Genomic DNA, 27,927 nt, shown 5'->3' on the forward strand with positions numbered 1-27,927 from the left:
TTAGGGCCAGTTGAATGTCCGGCCTGTGATTTGATAGAACTTCTGGTTAAATGGGTGGAAGAAGCGTTGCAGTTTTTCCTTGATGGAAGGGTCTACATCCGGATGGATCCGTCCCTTACTGCCCGCTAGGCACTTGTTGAATATGAAGTTATATCGTAGACAGAAGAACCCACGTGTTGCGTTAAAGTACAGATTGTAATGGCTGATCTTTGAGGGAAGGTTTAAGAAATGCTCAACCAGCTTAAGTTCTGGCAGTGGGTCTATAATGAGGCGGTCTCCATCAACTACATGAAATTGCTCCACAGGGAAGTACTTTAACCAGTGTTCTAGGTACTTGGTGTAGATGCTTGTCCGTACAGCCTTGTACTTTGTGTTCACCTCACAAGTGTTAGTATCAATCACAAGTTCCTCAAACTTGTCGTACGTTTTGTTCTTGCGCTCTTTCCCCTCCAGGACCTGTGTATAGTCAGAAACAGCACGGGTGGTGGGCTCACGCACAATCACCAAAAGCTTAATGGAAGAATTCATCTTAAAGATCCTCTCGGGTACCTCCTCAGTGATGAAATATGCAGGACTCTTCTCAATAGTTATTTGATGAGGAAAAGAGAAAGGCATCCTTTCGCGGTACCAGTCAATGCCACGAGCATAGTTCTGGTCATTGTCGAAAAAGTGGACCTCTTGGGAGGCCTTGACAACAGCAGGGTGAAGACTGAGCATCTCCAGCAATGCGCGTGTCCCACCTTTCCTCACCCCAATGATGATGGCTCTGGGCAACTGCTTAATGAAGTGATGCATTTGCAGTTTCTCCCTTGTGCTGTTGGTCCTGCGCAGCTTGAGACGATGAGCTTGTTTGTGCCACAACGTATGTAAAGGAGTCTGCCATGACACACCAGCAGGGGGCATTCTGTCCTTAATGGGGCAGATAAACTGCAGCCTGCAATGAGAGAATTAAACATTTCTATATACTGTAACCACCTACAAGACGTTCTATGTCCCAAGAGTAAGGCACAATCCCAATCCTACACCTTACCCCTTTCCCCTTCCCCTTTGTTTTGCGCGTTCACGTGAAGGGGTAGGGGTGTCCCAATTCTCATTTGGTTGGAGGGGAAGGAGTAGGGGGAAGGGCCAGGTAGCCCTTCAAACGAACATTTTTCGGGAACACACTTCAGACGAAGGGGTATGATAAATTTCCAATATGGCCGACCGAGCGAGCAGAGAGACCCATAAATTTAAGTATTTTTTACGGTAAACAGTCTTTTACTAATAAATAATCACTTGTTTTATGTTGCCTTTAATCTTGTGTTCATGTATACAGTTATGTTCTCTGAAAAAAGATTTGTTAAAATCGCTATGAAAAAAGTTCGCTAATGTTTTTTACTTTATGATTGTTCCACAACATATTTTTTTATATTTTATTGAAACCCGCGTTGATTTGACAACATAAATTCAAATTCGGTGGCAGCTAACTTTTCTTTTTGCTGCATGCCTGATTAATGTATTGTTTTGTTGTGGTTACGTCCATAAATACGTGTACGTTACATGATATAAACAAAAAATGCATTCAGTTTGCGTGCTTATTCATCAGTATTGTATGTTCTGTATCAACCAGGGACTCCTGAGGAAACACGCAGGCTCGTCTCCTTTGTCTTATGCGAAGAACTGAAGACAAATGCAAAAAAATAGCTGTCGCCCAAGCGACAGAGATCACTACAGCTATCGATAGCATCTTAAGGCTTTTTTTAGCGCGACCCTCTTATTAACGAGACCCATAAGCATATACAACCATGTAGCTAAACAGGCCAAAACGAATGATTAAAAACGAAACTGAAGGTAAACCTGCGTTGCTCTCCTAGTGGTTAACGTCACCTCTCTCTTTTGGTGAAGTGGAGCAGCTGCTCTTGCTCAATGGCACGGATTGCACTATGGACTATTGTACCTTTTGTATATTTTATTTTTTTTAACAGTATTTTATTTTTTATAATGAACAAGCTGCGATGTCACGTTTCCACTGCTTTGATGTGTGTGCGTGAGGCGCGGGCGCGATCAAACAGCTGTCTTTGCAGGGGACTTGCCTCATCGTCATGGCAATGGTTCGTGGCCAGGTCAGATTACGTCAGAGTTTGTTGCCATCTGTTGGAAAACTGGTCACACCGCGCAGACATTCCACGACCCGACAAACGCGATTAAACATGTTCAGTCGGGTGAAAACCGGCTCCGAACAATGCCAACAGACGCCAACAGAGGTATCACACCGATTCAACAAACTCCAACAGACGAGTTTGTTGGCTGTTGTCGGTGCGGTGTGAATTGGCCTTTAGAAGTGTGTGATAAACATCAGCGCATCTATGACGTAGGAGCTAGCGACGACTTATGATGACGTGTAACGGTCTAGTAGTGGTGTCCCATTTCTTAGGGGAATATTTTCAGCCCTACCACTTGACACTCTGTTTCAAGGGGCAAGGGGAAGGGGTAGGCGTAGGGGTAAGGGGTATAAAATAGAATTGGGATTGGGCCTAAATTTCAATTTAAACAAATTTCAACTTTTCCTTTTTGTTATATAAATATCACATTAATTCTGGTTCTGTAACTTCAGTTTTTTCCTGATTTTCAAATGGCTCTTATATACAGGGCCTGTACCAGTATGCGTTTGTTGCACTCGACGACTTGTCTACTTGCATGATGTAATTCATGTATTTGGCCCAAGTGTTCAAGCTAGCGTGAAAACTGCAAGTGTGCGTAAAAATTGTGATTATCATTTTAATGTTGTGCTGTTGTGCCAATATATGGTAATACAATACATCACAATAAGATGCACGGTATTGTTATTGTGTGTACTTTAATTACCATGAACAATTCCTAATTACGAATTATTTCAATTTTTTCAATTCTTTTCCATCAACCAGTAAAAATGTACAACACTATGTGTTAAAGAGGCATGTTCACTCTGATGTACCCTTTTTTTAAAAAAAAAAAGGTTTAAGTGCGCTATTAGTGTGCTTCTTACAAACTAAAAACAAGTATCGATACTTTTTATGTACTTCTCAGAAATATACTTATTTAGACAGACAAGTACATTTTATGAAGGTAAAATGATGCCTAAAAGATTTGCATGCGCAGTTAACTCATTTAAACTTGTTTTTAATTATTCAGTTTGGGTTAAAGTGTTACAACAGAGACACGGAGACTGAAGTAGAAGCAATCCAGTTAAGTATTTATTTATAAACAGTAGAGCACAGAATGATAACAGGCAGATATGGCGTGATGAGAAATGGGAAATAATACTGTCCTTTTCAACTTGCAGATGCTGGATGAGAGATGCAGTTGAGGGAGATGATGGAGACACTCACACACACAGGTAGGTTTGCACACGGGGAGACCAGGAGACGAAGGAGATGAAGGAGATCGCTGGAGCAGGTAGGTAAGTCGTTTGGGAGTCCTTAAGGTTAGCATACATATCATGTAGTGCGAACGAGACCGGACAGTGAGTGTGTGTGAGTGTGGTGGCTTTATGGTGCTGGTGATTGCAGAGTAATGACGTGCAGGTGGCGGTGATTAGAAGGCTGGTGATTGAGTGCGTGGGTACTGCAGTGAGGTGGAACCTGGCGTGTCTGTGACAGTACCCCCCCTCCCACGGCCCGCTCCTGAGGGCCGCGGACCTCGACGCCGTGGTGGTCGTCCTCTAGGTCGTGGGGCAGGTCTGTCCGGGTGATTGGCGTGGAAGTTCTGTAATAGGATAGGATCAAGGATATCATTCTTGGGTACCCATGAGCGTTCCTCGGGGCCATAACCTTCCCAGTCAACGAGGTACTCGAGCTGACCACCACGGCGCCGGGAATCCAGGATCTCATGAACCACGTAAGCTGTGCCGTCCTCCAGGATGAATGGAAGGGGGGGCTCGGCGGCTGCCACGTCAGGTTCTGTGGAGGGAACAACAGAAGGGTGGTGAGGTTTCAGTAGTGAAACATGGAAAGTAGGATGAATTCTACTATACTGTGCAGGGAGTTGGAGACGGTAAGTGACGGGGTTGATCTGCCGAAGGATGGTGAACGGGCCAATGAAGCGGGGACTCAGCTTCTTGCAGGGCAGACGCATCCTGATGTCCCTGGTGGACAGCCAGACCTTCTGCCCCGGTTGATAGACTGGAGCGTCGGAGCGTCGAAGGTCGGCTGTCCTCTTGCGTCTGCGCAGGGCTCTCTGCAGTTGGTGGTGAGCTGAGTCCCATACCCTCTCGCTCTCCCGGAACCAGTAGTCGACTGCAGGGACGTTGGAGGGTTCCCCATCCCAGGGGAACAGCGGGGGTTGGTAGCCGAGTACGCACTGGAAGGGTGTTAGTCCAGTTGTGGCTTGACGGAGGGAGTTCTGTGCGTACTCGGCCCAACCCAGGTACTGGTTCCAGGAGTTCTGGTGGCCGTGACAGAAGGTACGCAGGAAGCGGCCAATCTCCTGGATCTTCCTTTCCGTCTGCCCGTTCGACTGAGGATGGTATCCAGATGACAGGCTGACGGTCACACCCAGGAGGGAGAAGAAGGCCTTCCAGACGTGGGAAATGAATTGAGGTCCTCGGTCGGAGACTATATCTTCAGGTATTCCATAATAGCGAAAAACATGGTTGAATAGCATCTCTGCCGTGGCCATAGCGGTAGGTAGGCCCTCCAGGAGTATCAAACGGCAGGACTTAGAGAAGCGGTCTACCACCACCAGGATGCACGTGTGACCGTCAGACTCAGGGAGGTCGGTGACGAAGTCCACTCCCAGGTGTGACCAGGGTCGCTCAGGAACGGGCAGAGGAAGTAGCTTGCCGGTGGGAAGATGGCGTGGACTTTTGGAGATGGCGCACTCCCTGCAGCCCTGCACGTACCTTCTGACGTCGTTGGCCATGTTGGGCCACCAGAAGCGTTGTTTGAGCAACGAGAGGGTCTCATTGACCCCCGGGTGACCAGTGCCAAGTGATGAGTGGGTATTGTGCAGAAGTGGAGTGCGACGTGCCCGTGTGACGTCTTGCAAGCCTTGGGGGCAACCCGGCGGAGTGCGTGTGGAGGCATTGGAGGAGGGAATGGTTTCTTCGGACCACTGGATAGGGTTCACGAAGATAGACTCCAGCAGGATCTTTTCAGGCTCTTCGGGCTTGTCCTCAGGGGAATGGATACGAGACAGAGCGTCAGCTTTAGTGTTCTTAGAACCAGGGCGGTAAGAGATGGAGAAATTGAATCGAGAGAAAAACATGGCCCAGCGAGCTTGGCGAGGGTTGAGTCTTTTGGCAGCCTTCAGATATTCGAGATTTTTATGGTCAGTGAGAACTTGAAACGGATGAGTAGCCCCCTCCAACCAATGCCTCCACTCCTCGAGGGCAAGCTTGACGGCCAGGAGTTCGCGGTCACCGATGTTATAGTTGACCTCCGCCGGGTTGAGCTTGCGGGAGAAGAAGGCGCATGGATGGAGTCTACTTGGCGTCCCCTGCTGCTGTGAAAGGACCGCTCCCACTCCGGTGGTGGAGGCGTCCACTTCCACGATGAATGGTAGGTCCGGGTTAGGGTGGACGAGGAGGGGAGCGGTGGTGAAGGCTCTTTTCAGGGTCTCGAAGGCGTTGGTGGCAAGTTGGGACCAGGACAGAGACTTGGGCTGGTTACGGAGTAAGTTAGTGAGGGGACTGACGATGGTACTGTAATTCTTGATAAATCTGCGGTAGAAGTTGGAGAATCCTAGGAATCGTTGGAGCTCTTTGATAGTTGATGGAGTGGGCCAGGACTGGATAGCGGTGACCTTCCCCTCGTCCATCCGGATGCCACTGTGGTCAATGATGTATCCTAGAAACTGTACGGAGGGTTGGTGAAAAGAGCACTTCTCAGCTTTTAGGAAGAGGTGAAACTGTCGTAAGCGTTGAAGGACCTCCGCAACGTGGTGGCGATGTTCGGCCAAGCTCCGGGAGTAGATGAGGATGTCATCAATATATACCAGAACGAACTTGTGGAGATACTCCCGGAGCACCTCGTGAATGAAATCCTGGAATACGGAGGGGGCGTTGACCAGGCCATACGGCATGACGAGATATTCGTAGTGTCCGGTGGGCGTGACAAAGGCGGTCTTCCACTCGTCCCCCTCACGTATCCGGATGAGGTTATACGCGCTGCGGAGGTCCAACTTGGTGAACACAGTGGCACCGCGGAGATGTTCCAGGGCCGCTGGGACGAGGGGAAGTGGGTAGCGGAATTTGACAGTGATTTTGTTGAGGGCACGGTAGTCGATGCAGGGCCTCAAGCCTCCGTCCTTCTTTGCCACAAAAAAGAAGCTTGAAGCAGCAGGGGAAGTAGACGGGCGGATGTATCCCTGTTCGAGTGCCTCTTTGATGTATTCCTCCATGGCCTTCTCCTCCGGTAGTGATAGGGGGTAAATGCGTCCCCTAGGCACTGGTTCACCCGGTAGCAGATCGATGGCACAGTCCCATGGCCGGTGTGGAGGAAGTTTGGAGGCGCGCTGCGGGCAGAAAACGTCACTGAAGGGGGCGTAGTCCGGGGGAACATCCACGGAGCGTTTCTCGACAGGGCTTTCGATAGAGGTGGCGTTCATGGAGAGAGACTCGGAGAGTGGAGACTTTGGAACAGGAAGCGCTGGGAAACAGTCGGGAAAGCAGTGATCGCCCCACTTCAGGATTTCGCCCGTGCGCCAAGAGATGGTGGGATTGTGTTGTTCTAGCCACGGGCGCCCTAGAACCACGTCAGCGGTGGATTCCTCCAGAACCAGCAGATGTACCTTCTCCGAGTGCAGGATGCCGACACAGAGTTGAAGAGGTCCCACATAATGACGGATGTTCTTACGGCTCAGGGGTTTGCCCGTGATGGAGTGGATTTGATAGCTAGTCGGAGACGGGGAGACTTTGAGGTTGAGTTGTCGGCATAGGGCACCAGAGATGAAATTTCCTGCTGACCCTGAGTCGAGGAGCGCCACCACTGGAACAGAGGTGTTTGCAGCAGTAAGGATTACAACAGTAGTGAGTGGTTTCATTTTTTGGATAGAGGGAAAAATTGCACTCACCACGGGCCGAGGAGGACGGGTTGGGCATGTGGAGATGACATGCCCCGGTAATCCACAATATAAACATAAGTTCAGGGTCAGCCTTCTTTGTCTCTCATTAGTGGTGAGACGAGAATGATCAATCTGCATGGGTTCGGTGGCTGCTTCTGGAGAGCTGACGGGTTCGGACCGACGGAGGAGGTTGGTGATGGTTGACTGGCCCTGGTGCTCTAGGAGACACGACTGCATACGGGACCCCACGCGAATGGCGAGTTGGATGAAGCGTTCCAGTCCAATGGAGTCCTCGTATGCAGCGAGATGCAGCCGCATATTGGGTTCCAACCCCTGACGGAATGATGTGATGAGAGCTTGTTCATTCCATCCGCTGGTGGCGGCTAGCGTTCGGAACTGCAAGGCATATTCGTTAACAGAGAGATTACGTTGTTTTAGATTATAGAGTTTCTCATCAGTCGATGAATCCGTCAGAGGTCTCCCGAAGACCTCTCGGAAGTGAGAGACGAACGCCGAGTAAGATCTGACCACAGGGCCCTTTTGAGTCCACAGAGAGTCTGCCCATTGCAGGGCCTTACCTTGCAATTGCGAGATGATGAACGCTATTTTAGCCGTGTCGGTGGTGTAGAATTGCGGCTGCATCTCCAGGACCAGTTCGCATTGGAGAAGTAATCCGCTGCATTCCTCCGCCGATCCAGAGTAGGGCGCCGGTTTGGCCATGGGACTGGCGGTGAATGCAGGTGAGGAAGCGGTGCTGGCTGGTGCTGGAGTGGAAGCGTTGCTAGAGGAAGATGACGATAGCTGTGGTGTGAGTGCTCGGCGCAGCTTGTCCACGAGCTCTTGAAACGGGTCGTTGGTGCTCATACTGTGAAGTTGTTTTGGTCCGGTCTTCTGTTACAACAGAGACACGGAGACTGAAGTAGAAGTAATCCAGTTAAGTATTTATTTATAAACAGTAGAGCACAGAATGATAACAGGCAGATATGGCGTGATGAGAAATGGGAAATAATACTGTCCTTTTCAACTTGCAGATGCTGGATGAGAGATGCAGTTGAGGGAGACGATGGAGACACTCACACACACAGGTAGGTTTGCACACGGGGAGACCAGGAGACGAAGGAGATGAAGGAGATCGCTGGAGCAGGTAGGTAAGTCGTTTGGGAGTCATTAAGGTTAGCATACATATCATGTAGTGCGAACGAGACCGGACAGTGAGTGTGTGTGAGTGTGGTGGCTTTATGGTGCTGGTGATTGCAGAGTAATGACGTGCAGGTGGCGGTGATTAGAAGGCTGGTGATTGAGTGCGTGGGTACTGCAGTGAGGTGGAACCTGGCGTGTCTGTGACATAAAGTATGGTATATTATAAAAAACTAAACTAAACTAGCCATAAATATGATATATAAACATTATTTTAGTTATTACACAGACAGCAATCTTGCATACCCAAATCAAACACGAGTTTGCTGTCTTTTCTCACAGAGTTTGCTGTGTTGTTAACATGTGCATGCGGCAGATGATGTAAAACACAAAGCTTACCTAATTTGTGTGCAGCAATGGAGAACACGAGGCTATTTTTTTAATTTATTTTTATTTATTTCACGTTTATATGCGAGTGTTGTACACCTTGCATGTTAACAAACTTTCAAAACTATCTAGTTTATCAATGACCAACTTATAAAAACAAATTTATAGCTGTCATTGTAAAGAAATGCTCACTTTATATGTAGCTTCGAGCCCCTGCTGTGACGCTGTACAAACACTTCCAGTGTGAATACTTGTGCATCTCTGCAGCTGCAGTTCACGCTCATGCGCTGCTAACGCGATGCTCAAGCGCCGCTGACGCTTGCGGTGTGAACCCGGCCTTTTGAGCTGGTGTGTTAAGAAAATTTATCCTGTATCCTGCTCATCATCATCATCATAATTATCGTCCTCAGCAGGCCATGATATTAGTTTGTAATATTGAAGTCAGAAGAATACAGATCATATTTGTTTGCATTAGCATGAAGCTGCAGTTTCACAATATATTAATTACACTTACAAAAACATTAAAATGCTGCAAATCTTTTTTTCCTTACACTTGAAAGGTGATTTAACCTTTACAAAGCTTCTCTTGCACATGCAAATTTAATTTACGCTTGCAATCTTATGTACACTTTCACAAATGATACCTTGCGCATGCAAATCTTTTAGGCATCATTTTACCTTCATAGAGATTCTCTACTCTTTCAGAAGATGCGTAATACCCCCTCCTACCGTATATCAGTGAACACGGAAAGCTGGAAATTCCCATCAGTGGGGAAAGAGTTGAATGTCCAAATTTAACTAAAACCAGGCCTGTATGTTTTACTACTAATTTGTATTTAATTTCTAATTAATTTAAATTGCATTGTAAAGTTTCCATCAAAACTGTGCAATTTCCGGGAACGTGAGTTCCTGAACCTCAGGAATTATATATCGATATGCTCAGCCTCAAATACTTCTCTGAAGCAGTATCAGAGATTGTGTGGATCTGACCTGGGACAGTCGCATTTAGGCCAACTTGCTGGACAGGGCCATACACTTTATTGATCCAGATTTTCAATCTTAAAAGTGAATACAGTTGTTCTTTAGTTAGTGTTAGTTGATCTTTGCATCACCAAATAACATTAATCTACTAGAGTATCTATACAGGTGGAGGCCAATGAGCGCAAGGATTCTTTCCAATGTCTAATGAAACAAGACAGGTCACTTTCAGCATGCCAAAATACACTGAGTGCAGAATTTATGGCAACATTTGTGGCTGATGACCTGCACCATACATTATTAAAAGTGTAGACCATTCAGATGATATTTCACAAAAGCAATATTTATTTTTTAATATGTAAAACTTTTTAAAGTATCACCAAACTACTGGATGCACTAATAAAATAATCAAACAAATAAAGTAACAATATATGAAATAAACAGAAAATGAAATAATCATTAACTATTTCAATAATTATTGTCAAACTAAATCATATTTTATATTTTTTTCCTTTGCTGTGGCAACAATTTTGACACTAATAATATTTTTATTTAGCTTCCAAAGAGTGAATTGTGTCAATTAAATGCTTGTGATGACATGTGTAATTAAAAACAAAGTAAAATTAAGTTAAATATCACTTGTGAATCTAATTTTATTGTGTAATTTCAAATCAAGCTGTAATTTTTGGACAAATTATGAAAATGTTGTTTGTGTGTATTTAATGTATATTTAGTTTAGGGGTTTATAAGGTGTCAGATTTTTTTAAAATGATTTCCATCACAGAGTACATAATTTGAGATGTGGTGAAAATGTGTGTGAACAATTGAACAAAATGTGGGATGTTGTTAATGAATTACAAATAAAAATATGAAAAGTGTTTAATTTCTAAACGTACACAGAGCAAAGGGATTTACTGCTGAATAAACACACATTCATGGGATTTGAGTTTCTCTATGAATGAATGCTACAATACTGTACCTATCTAAAATGCCAACTCTGGCCATCAGAAAGAGAAGACTGCCGAGCGCCAGGCTACCTAGTACCAAGAACCTCTGCCTCAGCCACTGCTGCTGTGAAAGAAGCATCACCCTCCATGAAACAGCCTTCCCCAGCCTGCATAGAGACACACACACATATATGTATGAACAAGATTCATGTAGACATATCCTGTCACTTATGCACTGATTAAGAGCCCACTTCCATCAAACTAAAGTCTGCATCTTATTAGTTTACAAACACATACATTACCAAACAGTGTATCAATAGAAGAGAGATTAATATTTTAGCACACAATAAATCATGTCTTACAAGTCATAAAATGCTGCAGTGCCATTACCAAGGATGGACACACACACGCTCACGCACGCACGTGTGCACGCTCGCACACACACACACACACACACACACATGTTTGTTTTTGTGAATTGTGGGGACTTTCCATAGACTTCAATGCATTTTACACTGAACAAACTGTACATTCTATCCCCCTACCCTGCCCCTACCCCTAAACCTAACCCTCACAGGAAACTGTGCAAACTTTTACTTTTTCACAAAAACTCATTCTATATGATTTATAAACCCATTTACATTGTGGGGACCGCTGGCTGGTCCCCACGATGTAGGTGAACTCAGGTTTATATTACATCATGGGGACATTTGGTCCCCACAATGTAATATAAACAAAAGCACACACACACACACACACACACACACACACACACACACACACACACACACACACACACACACACACACACACACACACACACACACACACACACACACACACACACACACACACACATGTTTGTTTTTGTGAATTGTGGGGACTTTCCATAGACTTCAATGCATTTTACACTGAACAAACTGTACATTCTATCCCCCTACCCTGCCCCTACCCCTAAACCTAACCCTCACAGGAAACTGTGCAAACTTTTACTTTTTCACAAAAACTCATTCTATATGATTTATAAACCCATTTACATTGTGGGGACCGCTGGCTGGTCCCCACGATGTAGGTGAACTCAGGTTTATATTACATCATGGGGACATTTGGTCCCCACAATGTAATATAAACAAAAGCACACACACACACACACACACACACACGTATGTTTTACTTTCCATAGGCCGCAATGCATTTTATACTGTACAAACCGTACTTTCTATCCCCCTACCCTACCCCTAACCCTAAACCTAACCATCAAAGGAAACTGTGCACACCTTTATTTTCTCACAAAAACATCATTTAGTATTTTTATTAATTAATTTACATTGTGGGGACCGGTGGACATTTGGTCCCCGCAATGTAATATAAACAAAAGCACACACACGCACGCACGCACGCACGCACGCACACACACACACACACACACACACAAACCTTCTTGTGACAAGCTGTTAATTGTGATTTTAATATTCATGTATAATTTTCAGCAACATTCAGAATACTAGAATAGTGCTAAGTTGTTATTTACTCTGAATCAACGCTGCCTCCCAGCTTCTTCAGTAATTTTGACCCCGTCTCATATCTCAATAATGTACAGTTCTCCAAGAAATAGAGTGGTCCCTGCAAGTTTTAAACATACTGTGGTTCAACTTTTGCTTAAAAAAACCCCCATCTTGATCCTACTGTTTTTAATAATTACAGTCCTATTTCATTGTGATTTCTATTAAAATTTTTTGGAAAAGGTCAGTATTGATCATTATTATACGGTTGTAAAGTCTGACGTCACGCGGCACTGCTTCCAATCCAAACGCTCTATCTCATACCACAAGAAAACAACAAATGGTGCTAATATACACACACGATGTGGTGTAATACTACCAAAAAAATTATAATCATAACCTTTATCTCCATACCAAAATCCCAGATGGCCAGACTTTTTAATTCTTTTATAAATCGTTAAAATATTAATGTCTGTGACGCTGTGAGCACGGAGACTGTTGTGTAGACTGTAAGTATTTTAAATGTTTAACTTTAAAATGCTGTGTTGGCTGGGTCCTAACCCAAACTACTTCTTATGGATTAGGAACAGCATGAGGGTGAGTCAATTATGACATAATTTTCATTTTTGTGTAAACAACAAACTTATGGCAAGTTTGTTTACCAATACTTTTAGCTGTGAACTTAAAATAGCATTGTCCTGCTCTTTCTCTTTCCATTGTCCTGCTCTTTCTCTTTCCATTATTTTCTGCTCTCCTCTCCCTGTTTTTCATCTTTAGGGGTAGATTGTTTTTATGCTCCAAATCTTCCTTGCACTCATTCATCCTGCTGCTGTTATTGTTCAGAAGCCTCCACCCCCAATATTTACTTTGTTGTGTGCAAGTAATCCTGGTGTCTGAGTTGGGTTAGCTTTATGTCTAAGCTTTATGGACTCTCTCTCTCAGAATCAACTGTTGTAAAATACAAGGTCATGTATAAATAACTACATTAAACAAATCCTAATATCATATATAATGTAGTTGCAAGATGAGACTATGTCACCACTTTATAATAAAAGAACACGTTAAATCTCTCAAGATCTCAGCAGAGGACGATTAAACAAACAGCATTACAGTATTCACATACAACAAACAAGTTTGACCTTATGACTGTTCACACAGCATCAGAAAACATTTATCAGTCCTGTTAATTTAGTCCTTAATATGGTTACGTTCACACATAGTATGGTTATTTACGGGAGTGACAACCGCTTTCTATAACACCCATACATTTTCAGGACTCAACCAGAGATATGAGCTGCATATCATCTGAAGGTTTTAGATCCAGTCCCAGTCACCGGAGCTGCTCTCATCAGTTTACACAAAGAAAAATAGTACAAAGCAGAGGAACAACCGTTACATTCACACTGTCAGTTTTTTGGATTGACAACCACAATTACTTATAGTTATGAGCCTCAGAACGTCCCGCTCGGCTCTCTCAGATTGTATATGACAGACAACTAGATGTCCAGTCTGTTTCCGTTCACACAGTGCATGTTGAAAAGCCCTGAAAATTTACCGGTGTAACTTTGGTTATATATGGTATAATGCATTGTGACCCCCTTAAATAACCGAACTGTGTGTGAACGTAACCATATTAAGGACTAAAATATAGGACTGACTGACAACTGTATTCTGCTGTTGTATTAACAGAGGTTTAGCTCTGTTTTTTTCATTTGAAGTCACCATTTTGGTGATCAGTATTTCTTCATTTAGGCTCTTGATCCTTGATTTTTTGTTTTTTTGGCTGCTGAAATAGCACGTTTTCAAAAAACATCCGCAGTTGCAAAGAAAGCTGAAACAAAATGAGATCTTATGAAGTTGGTTAACTATTGATGGTGATATAATCAACATGAAGTGATGATCATTTCATATTTGCTGGTCTCATCTGAAGTTTAATTGATCATTAGTATGCTGTGCTATTAACACATTTACATTTTTTGTTACCAACTCTGTGGTACTACAGCATGAGATCCAGCAGTGTTGTTGCAAACACAAATCACCACTATGGTGATTAGGTTTTACACACACAGACATCAACAATCGACATATAAATCCCAGCAATAGTAAAAAACTCCCAGCATGCATTGTGACATGAATAAATTATGCAGCTAAGCTGTTCTAGTACTTTCTTTAATTCTTACTATTGGCTTTTATCTTTGCTGTTTTTTTTTGTTGTGACTTTTCAGCAGCTTGTTATGTGATGTTCTGATCTGTATATCTGAATATTTTGTTGATTGTCACCATTGTTGAGGTTTGTATGATGAGTGTTGATGTCTAAATGTGTCACAACAGAGTTGTGCTTGTTCAAAAGATGTTTTAATTATATTGAAATATTTTCTGTTTTTTTTTTTATAATCCTGATACACTGCAGATTTTTTTTTATTGTAACAGCTTTATTTGCTCTTCAATATGGTTTTTAATCTCTGTGTAAGATACAGAAAAACACCATGAATAAACTATTTTAGGACACTCATTTAAATATCACAAACATTTAGCTTCAGCTGATCTGTTTCTTCTTTCAAATCTTTTATTGCAGCAATATACACGTGCCTTTAATAAAACACTATTAGAAACGTTGAAAGAGAGTTAACTTAAGAAAGGTCAAGGGTCAAACTAATGGAAAAACTAATCACCATAAAGGTGTTTATCATATAGTCCACTACATAAAAAAGGAGTGAATGAAAATGAGTAATTAAATTCAGACACTGATGTAAATATTGTGTGGATATATATTATAAGTAGCCTGACTTCGTCATACTCATATTCTAGGCAGAATGTGAGTCTGATACTGCTCCATTGCACTTGAATTATGGGGCGTGTCTTAACCGAACCAGTAAAAAAAACAACCTCTGCACTCAATTGGATAGACCTACAACCAATCAGAGCAACGCAGTAAGTGACGTATGTTGAACTTGTACTTAAACTTTTGCCGAATCCCGTTGGAAGGACGGCAAACAGATCTTTCCCATCGACAAATGTCTTGATTGCGGTTCTTTGTTCGTCTTTTAAAATTAATGCGCTGTCGATTTCTTTTATTACAGACGTGATAGCGGAATCTAAACATCTTACTTCTCCAGCTGCAGTCATCTTTGGTCAAAACCAATTCAACCCAAGCGCTCTTTGATGATGTGGGTGGTTACGCAACCGCAGATAGCCTGTCCATCATCGATTAAAGCCCGCCCTAGCAATTTGATTGGCTCTGCCTTCTGGGAGCCGAGCATAATTACTCCACAATGGATCGAGTCCAGACCGAACTTCCCGTCCAAAAAATGTTGTGGGCGGGGTTCGGGCTGGCACCCAGGCTATATTATAAGGGGATAGGGGGCAATTTAGAATATAGCCACTGTCACTGTGACCTCATGACTAGAGTTGTTCTGATGTTCAGAAATACAGTACTCTTTCTTGCTTGTGTGATATTGCTTCATAATAAATTGCTATTTTTTTCTGAAAAAGGGAAAAACATTGAGAAAACAGAAATCTATGATGAGACAGATGATAGATTGTGTGTGTGTGTGTGTGCACGTGCACGTGCACGTGCACGTAAGCACTATAGAGTGGTGCTGATGGTGTAATGGAATAGTATGACCTCATACTCAGATTCTGTATCTGATGGAGCACTTAGCTGATCTTCACAAAAGATGAGTCACATTATTGAACAAAATGACCTGCCGTGGCTTCACATATAAGGTTATAATAGTGTTTGGTTTCATATTTTAAGGAGGAATGACATGCAGCATAGCATGTTTACTGACACTATTACTACTACAATGTGAACCCCATCATGGGTGTTTTCTACTGTCCACTGACCAATAATAAAGAACTGAATGGCTAATCACATCATAACAGTGAAGCCATGTTTCCATATTGGGATTCCATTTACTGTCTTATTAGGAAATCGTATGATTGGATCAAAGAGTAAGCATTATCCAACCAGTCAGCGGTTTTATATGAACACTGAAGTCTCCCTCTTACAATTCAAAAACTTCCTCAGCATACGGTAATTATTACAGTTATAATGTATAATGTATGTTTTGTTCTTTTGGTAAAAACTTTTTTTTTCATGGTAAGGATGACCTTTGCCTGGCATTGCCCTATACATTATCCGCTACAAGCAGCATCCTCATATGATATAGCTACTAGCTGGGACTCCTTCCTTTCTGTTAACAGACGTGACGTAATGACGCAAAGACAAACGGCTGCATGCTCGAATTTCCAGCGGAAACCCACCAGTACCGCTCCTATTATTAAAACATTATTACAAGCTTACCGTTGTGAATTGGGCTAATGTAAGGAGATAGTTTTGAACACTGGCTGGTTATACTTGCTCAAAAATGTATTTATGGATAATTTTTAACCCAAAAAAGTTATGCAGCTTTAACTAATGCCAAACTACGGAAGAGGATTAGGGCCAAGCAATAATAAAAAAAATAAAACCATCTCGAGATGGCATTATAATGCAAGATTAAACTCATTAAATTTCGAGAAAAAAGTCAAAATACATTGTTGAAAATAAAATCATTACATTTCGTCATTGTGTTTCAAGAAAAAACTTGTTAAATTTCAAGAAAAGTCAAAATAAAATTTAAAGAATAAACATTCAATTTTGAGAATAAAGTCGTTGTGTTTCAAGAAAAACCTTGTTAAAAATGGATTTGCAGTGCATAGTGTATTCTCAACATGTCGACAACACAAACAAAACTCTTTCAGTCTCAGCTACAATTACAGTGTTTGAGGGTCAAAGTAGACCTTGTTCGCGGGGAGCCAATGAAGACCATAGGCTGGCATTATGCAAATTTGCTATAAACCTACGTAGGTTTGAGCAGAAAGTACGACTGAAATTACTGACGACTCATTTGAAGCAGTTCAGTATTGGTTCTTTCTTTTAGGAGACAAGAACTACATTTATTGTGCACTTTGATCTTTAAAACTTTGTAGACCTTTTACATTCACAAACAAACAGCAATATTACACACTGCATGAAAGACAATATTCAAAAAAGCATAATGGGGCACTTTAAATATTTCTGTTTTTCATACAATATGATTGATTTTCATAATTTATTGAATCTAATGACTCAAAGGGCACTATGACGAGGGCACTTTACTACACCACCTCCCCACCACCCTATCCCCACGCCACTGATACCATGTTTTCTGCTCAGCGCAGCATCTAACAGGCAGCACAAATAGGTTTTAAATGTCTGAGATGAAGGAATATTCAAACACTCTTAGCTATACAGTCCTCTCTCGCATAGGACATGATTTGTCTACATATTAATTTGTCATGATTTATCTATATATTACACTGGGATTGGAGAAAGCTAGAACAGAAACATTCCACACTTCTCTTCCTTTAAAAACAACAACCAGTTCACCTAATTTAGAATGCAGCCCAGTTACACATCATTATTCACTGGATAATCTGATCGCTCTCAGTATCGATCTGTAGAATTTTCTTGATCTAATTTCACTCCTCATTATAGATGAGGAGTCCTGTCAAAGAGAGTAATGAAGACAGATTGAACTTCATAAAAAATTGCTGTACATTTACAGTGAAATTTTGTTTATCTCAATTATTGAACATGATTGCAGATTCCCAGCTAACAGATTTTTGTTATAAAAATGTTCTCCAAATATTCAGTCATGGTTCTGGGAATGTAAATGTGCCTTAAACATTCTTTCCACTTAATTTTGACTAACAATTCAACATTCTTTCAATCATTCAAACACCTGCTCTGAACATGCACTGAAAGAAAGAGAAATAAGGACACAAACTAAAAATTTCTTCTGTCACAGCCTTAAATGAAATCAATTGTAGATTAAAAAACAAACAACAACAACAACAACAAAAAAAAAAAACATTACATTTCTGAAGATCTCAGCAGAGGAGAATTAAACAACTCCACAAACAGCATTACTAGCTTCACTTATTACTAACCAGGGCCCATATTTATCAAGCCTCTGAGACAAAACAATGGCACTGTCATATTTTAAGATCTGTCAGTACAAGTTGCTTTCAGTTAAAACAGCTCAAACATGCATTTTAGTCTAGGACTAGCTTAAGCCTTGTCTGCGAAACTGGGAGTAAGAGTGATTCTTAGCTTTAAGAAATTTGATAACTTGCTTTATACTTTAAAATAAGTTTAAATGTAAGAGTAAATTTCATGAATTGTCAGCACTTAAGACTAAAATGGCACTTTAAGAAACTTGATAAATACGGGCCCTGATAGACTTTATTTCTGTCAGACGACTACAGCAGTTCTTATTGAGATTAACAGGGGATTGAATGTTGATGTTTGGTTGAATGTTGATGTTTGGTTGTTTTGTTTGAGGTCACCATCATGGAAATTTGGTTTAGTTGGGCTCTTGACCCTTGACTTTTGTTAAGCTTTTTTCCCCAGCAATCGCAGGTGTTTTCAGAAAGTGTTTCTGCATTGATCACTAACATGGTTACTGTAATGGTCAAATGACTGCATAAAAGTGGCTTAAACAACAGTAGTCTTTTAATAATAAGTTCAATAAAGTCAACCAATTTGATAAACATCATTTGTAACACTGATTTGTGTAAGATTGTCCAAAACTATTTGAAAGCTTTTGAGACACCTTTAGACATCAGCACTCATTATACAAACCTCAACAATGGTGACAATCAAAAAATGTATCTGCATAATTTATTAATGCTGCAATGCATGCTGGGAGCCATGCACATGTTTTGTATGCTGGCATGAAGCATGCCACCATTGTTGTGTTTTATTATGCTGAATGTTGATGTCTGTGAGTGTACAAATGGAATAACACGTTTTAAACAGAAAAACAACAACGACAGTGTTTTTAGTACATTCACAGACATCAATATTCAGCATCTGAAATGCAACAATGGTGTTATAAATGATCTTTAACACTTGTAACCAGCTGAGCTTAATACTTTTCAACAAAACGTCTATTCTAAATCATCAATACAGAAAAAGCAGTTGTTTAAACCACTTTAATGCAGTATTCTAACCACTACAACAGACATGTTGATCTGCTGTAACAATAAAGAAATGTCTTCTGAAAACACTAGCAAAAATAAACAACTTAACCATAGCCAAGGTTCAAGAGCCCAAATAAAGAAAACACTAATCACCATGATGGTGACTCCAAACTAAACATTTTCAACCAAACATCAACATCTAAACCTCTGTTAATTCTCTATGAGAACTGCTGTAGAAGTCTTACAGAAATAAAGTCAATCTGGGGTGCGTTTCACGTACAACGACTTAACTCTTAACTGCTTCACTACCATAGTACGATGCATCGTTGAACATATCAACTAGTTAGTCATGACTGTTTCCCGAAACCATATTTTTGTAAACCTGTCATTCAGCCACGTTGGTGAATGACTGTTCTTTCCTTTAGCAATTCTGCTTGTTAACAGCAGATGCCATGCTCAGTCACCACTACAGTGAATTTACTTTATTCATTCACTGCAACAATACTCCAGTGTTATTTTCACTCTCTGAAGAATATATATGAACACTGAGCATTTTGTTTACTGTTTTATGATTTATGAATCAAGTAATCAAGTAATGTTCAATTTGTGGTGAACATTACTTGAAGATACTCACTCTAGACTCACTCTTTTTTCTAGAAAATGTGATGCATCATATGTGAATTTAGTGGCTGTTGTGTGCCTATTAACTTCTATTGCTAACATGTTGCTGCATTAACACAAAGATGTGAACTGGGTTGCATTTCCCAAAAGCATCTTAAGCTTGGTCATAGAAGCATTGCCACCAATGGTCTATACGTTAGTTTACAATGCTTTTGGGAAACAAAACCACCCTGGACATCCTCATAGTCATGATGCTTTTTTGAATCAACAGCAGAATGATGCTAACATTACAGAAATGTACTGCTCTTTTTTTTTTTTTTTACTGTGAATAAACAGCAGAATGATGCCAACATCACTGTAATTTTCTTCTTTTGTTTTACATTATTTTTGTTCACATTATAAAGTTGTCTCTACCCATGCCATATAGGAAATGTAATTGATTACAACTGTAATTGTCACCAAAATGGTGAGTATTGTTTAATTTGCTTGGGATTTGGGACCTTGTATGTTCATATTTAAACGTCTGTTCTAACCAAGTCAGAGTGTGACAAATTAATACTTATGTTAAAACAACAACAAGCTAGAAGATTAAGCAAGCTAGTTGGTTGATTTTGAAGGGTTAGTTCACCCAAAAATGAAAATTCTGTCATTAATTACTCACCCTCATGTCGTTTGCAGATCAATGTTTATATGTGAGTAAAAGCCTAAATTAAATCTGTGCATCATAAAAAGCAATCAAATTTCTTCAGAAAATTTGGACCATCACCATTCATCACCACTCATTTAATGGTTTAGTTTTATGATCTCTTTATGAACTTTTTGAAGTGTCAAATTTGCAATTGCAACGTATGCTGTCTATAGAGGAACAAAAAGGTCTCAGATTTCATCAAAATGATCTTTTTTTTGAGTTCCAAAGATGAATAAAAGTCTTACAGGTTTGGAACGTCATGAGGTTGAGTAATTAAAGACTTCTGTGAACCTAAGGGTTTACTCACACTAGGCGCTCTGAACTGTGCCCGAGCGCGTTTGACCCCCAAAGCCTGGTTTGTTTGACAAGTGTGATCACTCCGTTCCATGCCCGGGCGCGGTTCGTTTAGCCAGCCCTGGCCCGCTTGGAAGAAGTGGGTCAGGGTGTACTCACACTAGATGCTCTGAACTGTGCCTGAGCGCATTTGACCCCAAACCCTGGTTCGCTTGACAAGTGTGATCGCTCTGTTCCATGCCCTGGCACGGTTCGTTTAGCCAGCCCTGGCCCTCTTGGAAGAGGTGGGTCAGAGCGTGGTTTGGTTGGGCTCGAGCGTGGTTCGCATGAAGTGTGAGCACTAACCGTGCCTGAGCGCGTAACAGTTACTCCTTTTGTGTGTGCTACTGTCATCGTTATAAACATTTTTATTACTACTTTGATAGCACACTTATCAATTCATGTAATTTATTTGAGTGTATTTGGGTTTATAACGGGTCTGATTCTCACCTTATTGATAAACAGGAATTGTAGTTTGCGAGTAAAGCTGAAAATTCCACCATTAACGTCAGCTGCCTTCATAATAATCCTCTGATACGTGCTATTGAAAATCGCTGCACAGCATAAATTATAAATAGCCTATATTAGGCAGTATCTTAGCGAAAGTGCATTTCTTCCTGTTTTCTTCTATTCAAAAAGTTGCATCGTATATGACGTCAATGTGCTCCGGCCTGGAACGTTAAGTGCAATGTGAGTGCAGGCCAGCGGGGGAGTGGGGAGGGGGGACAATCGCACTCGGGCTCGGTTCAAGCAAAGAGTATAGAACCCAAGAGGTGACACTCTTATCCTTTTTGGGCAACAGCCACCAGATGGTGCTCCGGTAGCGCGGCCGCCATTATGGGGTGAAAATACTAACTGGACAATAGAATCCTTCACATCTTACGCACCCAAAATCGGTGACTTTTACTGCCAGTTGTGGAATCCAACCATTCAACCATCTGAGGTAACGTAGTTAGCCTACTAGTATTTCCATTTTATGCAACTTTACACATTTATTAACAGTAAATTAATAATTAATAAATTTAAGATCATCATGTTTGCAGCGAACAATATATTACAGACCTAGTAGAGTAATAGTAATAATAGTATCACTTAACTAGTCCTTAATTTAATTTCATATGTTGGTATTAATTCAGTGTTTATAATGCTCATATTAGATCTTTTAAAGAATTTTAACCAAAACTGACTGGGTTTCTAGAGAGCAAAGTTTTTGTGAAAAAAGTGGAAGACTTAACTCAAAGTCTGTAAAATAAATTGTTAAAAGGATTTGATGATCACTAGTGATAGTATTTTTTTCTGTGTTGTCATCATTCATGTTGGATTTCAGCTTTAATGTACCTTTTTCTTTTTTACAAAGCAGCTGATATTGCCATAGAAACTAGTGGACTGCCGAGTCACTTTCACCACAAAATGGCAGAAATGCAGGGCCGCTGCTGGGCGCCGGTGTTGCAATGGAACGTTCTATTGAGTGTCACTTCTTGTTAGTGTATATTCTTTGGTTCCAGGCAACCGTGCCTAGTGTGAGTACTTACCGTACATTAGACATATTCTTCACGCACTCAGAAATGATTGATGCTTATGTCACAGACTTGATAGATTAAGCAAAAGACTGTGACGATCAATTAAGAGGCAGACTGCTGAGAGAGGCAGACCTTTCACTTGAAAAAGCCATTGACGTCTGTAGGGCCAGGGAGATTACATCAAGTCAGATGAAAGTGCTGAACGATAAGATGGAGGTACACAGAGTCAACGCAGTCCCCGCTAGAAATTTTACGTTCCCAGAACATTCTCAGAACGTCCAGACTGGTGTTAAGGACGTTGCCTTTTAACGTTCGTAGTACGTTCAGAGACGGTCACGATGTGGAGTTCTTTTAAGGTTTGGGGGGATGTTATTTTGCAGACCTTCACAGAACATTCAGGACATTCTTTGAGCGTTTAGGGAACCATATTTTATTTGGAAAAGTTCTCAGAATGTCCTTGCTGCCCTTGTGAAAAAAATGTATTGAAAATTAGAGCTAAATTGACTAACAAAAGTGGCTGTTCAAACAAAAACTAATTTTTCCTAAATGTCTTACAAAGAAAACAGCTCTTTATAGGTATTTTCTGAATTATTTTATGAAACCTTTTCTTTAAAATGCAAATGTCTTACAATAAGTCATTAGCTGACAACAGCACATGCATGAGCTAATATAACTATTGTGTCACTGCATCAGCAACTACACAGTTACTGCATTTAAATAAAGCAGCATGCAGCAGAACATCAGTGTTTCTTTCTCATCACTGACTGAAGCACAGGCTCTACTCTTCAGCACAATGGTGACACACAAAACTCAAATAACAGAAACAGAACATTAAACACTAACAGATCTCTCTAGAACTCAGCATCTTCACTTATTACAAACCACTCTGACTTTATTTCTTTCATTCAAAACTTCTTAATGAGGTGTTGATGTTTTATTCAAATTTAGAAATGTCACCGTTACAGAGGTAAGCGCTTGCTTTAGTTGGGCTCCTGACCCTTGGAGGCAGTTTCCCAGACAGAGATTAAGCTTAGTTCTGGAATGAAATGTTTTTTAAAATCAGAATTCTTTGTCATGGTTTAAAATAGCCCTAGATTTAGTCCAGTCTGGAGTTTAATAAACTGATTTCCTGGAGAAAGACTAGAATTATTCCAGGACTAAATTAAGTCTTAAATTAAATGTGGCAGGTTTAATTCCAGGTTAATGTTGTGTTTCAAAGAAGTTACATGTATTACTTGGATATATATATATATATATATATATATATATATATATATATATTTATTTAGTTATTTAGTGCTGTTTACTCTTAAACAAATTATTTTGATTTAACACCATTGTTTTTTGTTCAAATGTGACTACATCATGTTCAATTGACTTGAAATGGTTACTAGAACTTACCTGATGTTTTCATTTACATAACATGTTTCAGTAAAGTAACCAATCAAACAAGACTTTCACTTCCCACCATGCTTTGCCCCAGGCTGAATTGGGAGAGTAAATGTTGAAAAATGTTATTTTATTTTATTTTTTTTAGAAAGATGAGAGCATGGAGAGACATCTTACTGTTTAATGATCTGTTATGTAAAAGTTTTGGTTATGTTAGTGTTTTTTGGATATTACTGTTGTGGTGAAGTGTAGAGCTTGTGCTTGGATTGAGGACCTGCTAACAAGATTTTTTTTTTTTTAATTTAATTTAATTTAATTTAATTTAATTTAATTTAATTTAATTAATTTATATAATGAAGCGACCATTATGATAGTGCTGTGGCTCAAACCAGTATCATTTCTGGACTGCCAACACTGATTATCACATAGTTATGTAAATAGTTATGTTTAGTTTGTTGCTATGCAAAGGACAAAACAAAAGCATTAATAATCATATGATTATTATATATATAGAATTCATCTATTTAAAAATAATTCATTACAAACATATTTCCAGGTATTTCTTCTTTTTTTCACAGCTGATGTATTTTGCTTGCTTTAAAATAAATGTCTCTTTTTTAGTTAAGTTTTTATATTGGAGTCCTTTTTTCTGCATTTGTTTTCCTTGGATTTGCCTCCCAGTTCCATGCAATTTTAAGCTTTTCTTGGTTCATTCCATGTTTTACAGGCAACCTCTCTCATGTTAATTCAGATTAGCACAGTTGGTTTTAAATTAATCTGGTTTATTTTATTTCAAGACTCCATAGTCCAGGTTTTAGTAATCTGTACTTAATCTGTGTTTCAGAAAGCCATTTTTTAAACCAAGTTTAACTATTCTGGATTAAGGACTATCCTGTCTTAATTTAAACCCTGTCCGGGAAACCACCCCTTGATGTTTTATCTTTAATTTTGTTTCAATTGTTGTAATTGTGTATTTCTAAAGCACATTTGTTATAAAAAAAAAAAAATTGCAAGAAAAGAAAAATATGTGATCAAATGGATTTGGTTGCTCGTTGTTGATGATTTCATCTTTATACAGTGGCCTTATTCACTGATCTCTGAATATTATACACTTTTCATGTTGTTGCAGTCCTATGATTGTGCATGAAATCCTGTCTTGTTTTGATATTTTGAAAGTTTTTATTATTGTGCAGAAATTATTCAGACTGGATCATGTAGACTCACACAGACATCAAGAGTATGAAACTCAACAATGATGACAAAATACAGATTAACTCTAAGCATCACAAAACAAGACACTAAAATCACAAAAAACATTTTTGTTTATTGTCACCATTGGTGAGGTTCATACACTGATTCATGATGTCTGTGTAAGTCTAAAAGACACCGCTCAAAGCTCTGTCTGTATAATGAATTTTAAATCTCATATATATATATATATATATATATATATAAAAAAACAATTGTAAGTTAACACAAAACTAACAGTTAATACACTAAGAGTTTAGTCTCTGGAGACAATCTGTGAACCACCATCATAAAATACCAAACTGTTTTAAAAACACAGTTAAAGTAACCACAGAAAATCTAATGTTAAAATATCAAGAATCAAGAGGCCATCTTAAGCAAACGCTCACCTCCATAACGGTGACTTCAAAATTCATTATTTTCTATAAAACACCCACGTAGAAGGTGACGTTCTCATGACCCTGCGCAACGTTGCCTAAAAGTTCTCTAAAGGTGACGAAAATTCTGAAGATTTACAGAACATTAGGGAAGTTCCTAAAACGTCCTCTTTTGGTAATGAAAGTGCTGTAGTTCAAAGTTCCTTATATGACTTTAGGGGGACATTCCAATTTTGGTTAATTGTAATAATAGTAATAGTCCCCTAAATATTCCCAGAACGTCCTGAATGTTCCCTGAAGGTCCACCAAATAACGTCCCCCAACCCTTAAATGAACTCCACATCATGACCATCTCTGAACATTCTGGGAATGTTACCAGGTGACCCAGCTAGAAATTTTATATTCCCAGAACATTCTCAGAATGTCCTCATTGGTATTAAGGATGTTGTCTAGTAACGTTCCCCGTACGTTCAGAGACGGTCACGATATGGAGTTCTTTTAAGGGTTGGGGGATGTTATTTGGTGGACCTTCAGGGAACATTCAGGATGTTCTGGGAATGTTTAGGGGACTGTTACTATAGGACATTCTGTTAACTTCCCAAGTGTCATTCTCGCGCGACCATAAATTAACCAAAATTGAACATCCCCCTAAACTCATTTTGGGAACGTTATTAAATGACCAACAGAGGACCGTGTGGGAACATTCTGTTAATGTCCCAAATGTCCTCTTTGTAATGTTCTTTTTTGACCATAAAATAACCAAAATGTAATGTCCCCCTAAAGTCATATAAGGAACCTTAAACTGCAGCACTTTCATTACCAAAAGAGGATGTTTTAGGAACACCCTGAATGTTCTGTAAAAGTTCAGAATTTTCCTCACCTTTAGAGAACTTTTAGGGAACGTTGCACAAGGTCCTGCGAACATTGCCTTCTACGTGGGGTGAAGCTAAAGAAACAAGATGGTAAATTGGATCAGAGTGTGCTGACAAAAAAGGAATGCAGCAAATGTGGCAACAAGCATGAATACAGAAACTGTCCTGCCTTTGGGAAAACATGTAATCAAGATAAATCACTTCACCAAAATGTGCACTTCCAAGAGCCATATGAGTCAGAGTAGGCTAAAAGGATGCATGCAATTGAACAGAGCGAGGATGTGTTCATTGGAAGAGTACACCAAGAGCAGGTTAACAATATAAAATATAACAGCAATCAGGTGTACTGAAATCTCATCTAAGATGAGCAGAGTTGGGGGTGAAGCATTAGCCTACAAGTATGCTAATGCCTGCACATTGCATTACATGATAAGATAACTTTTTTGATGTAACAAGTAAAGTAGCCTAATGCATTACAAGTAATGTACATTACTTAATCAGATTACTTTTTTGCTGTCACAAGTAATGCATAACAAGTAACAAGCATAACAAGTAATGTGCATTACGTAATCAGATTACTTATTTGACATAACTGCAAATTACAATCTAATAACACAAATACATTTATTTACAGCCAAAAAAGTTATTGCAGACAACAGTCTGTGTAGACAGATGATTAATTTTCTCCCAATCTAAAATCAATACTTGGTAAATTTAACAATGATATGATGTGAAACTGTTCCATGAAAACCAATGCATACACTTTTTATTTAGCTGTCCACTGTAATGACCGCTATGCATGGAAGGGTTAAATTATCGGCCAATATTTTTTTTCTAACGTAAAGCCTGAGCGCAGCGCTCCCATTCTCCGTATTCGTTAGTTTACGGTCTCTGTTTAACAGTCCTATTTTTATTAGACAGAACTGTTCAACAATAGAAGTAAGCAGTATACGAAAAAAGTAGGCTATAGTGTTTGATTTTAAATTATTGGTGGCAAACACTATAATACTTTCTCATCTACCGTCAGCATTCAGAAATAGCATCATTCCAACAAGTCTTTGAATAGGCTACCTAATAATAATGTGATTTCACAAACCTTGCAGACTTAGTCGAATCCAGCTGTGACAGTTTCTGAAGTGTTTGTAGACTAAACTAAAGTGTCACCGATTGTTCAAAAGCCATGGACTTGATTTACTAGCAACAATACCGGTTCGCATCGTCCTTGGGATGGCTATCCAGTGAGCGCAGGTGGCGATGATCGGTCAGCATCACTGCCCCCCCCCCCCCTCCCCCCTCCTCCCTCCTCCTCCGGAGTGTTTCGGACAGGTTACATTTCAGCTGGTCGACATGTAAACGTCAAATACAAGAGTCACACACAACGGCTAACACAATCAGATGGGGGAAACTAAAGCGCTCTTCTGCAATCGTAAAGTCGATGAACATAATTTATTCCCCGAGACTGCGTGAAAGAAACACAAGCGCTTTCTTCTTCACCTAAGAAGAAATTAAAAAACGTAATAGCCTCACGTGTTCTCGTTTGAAGACACTATAAATTTGAGTGTGTCAGTGGGAGTGTTCTCGGTGCGCCCACCGTCCATCAGCTAATTACAGAGGAGCTACTGGGCGCGACACGGGATGAGCTCCAGCCTGGCGCAACATGAATGAGGGCGGAAGATGGCCGGGAAACATGCGTTATGAGGCGGCGTCCCAGTAGCTGATTCAGAAAAAATGGATTGTGGTCAAAGCCACCTGGCTGTTATTAGTGAAATCGCGCCCTCTTCTGTCGGAGGTCCGTTACAACACGAATAAAAAGGTAACATGGCAAAGGACAGTTTACTGCACTACCTGCATCACTCAGTCTATTTAGTTCTAGACTTCAAAAAAACTACATACATTA

General features: G+C 40.3%; 1 protein-coding gene across 1 annotated transcript; it reads right to left on the reverse strand.

Annotated features, from left to right (window-relative positions):
- On the reverse strand, positions 1-27,195 carry LOC137018711 (heparan sulfate glucosamine 3-O-sulfotransferase 5-like). The gene is made up of 3 exons (XM_067383419.1): positions 27,127-27,195; positions 10,502-10,636; positions 1-934 (listed from the first exon to the last, which is right to left on the reverse strand). Exons 2-3 carry the CDS (start codon positions 10,606-10,608, stop codon positions 1-3), a joined length of 1,041 nt encoding a protein of 346 aa, XP_067239520.1. The 5' UTR covers positions 10,609-10,636; positions 27,127-27,195.
- Between the last annotated feature and the right edge of the window lie 732 nt (positions 27,196-27,927).

This window comes from Chanodichthys erythropterus, chromosome 4, assembly GCF_024489055.1.
Source record: "Chanodichthys erythropterus isolate Z2021 chromosome 4, ASM2448905v1, whole genome shotgun sequence".
In the NCBI taxonomy this organism is placed as follows: Eukaryota; Metazoa; Chordata; class Actinopteri; order Cypriniformes; family Xenocyprididae; genus Chanodichthys; species Chanodichthys erythropterus.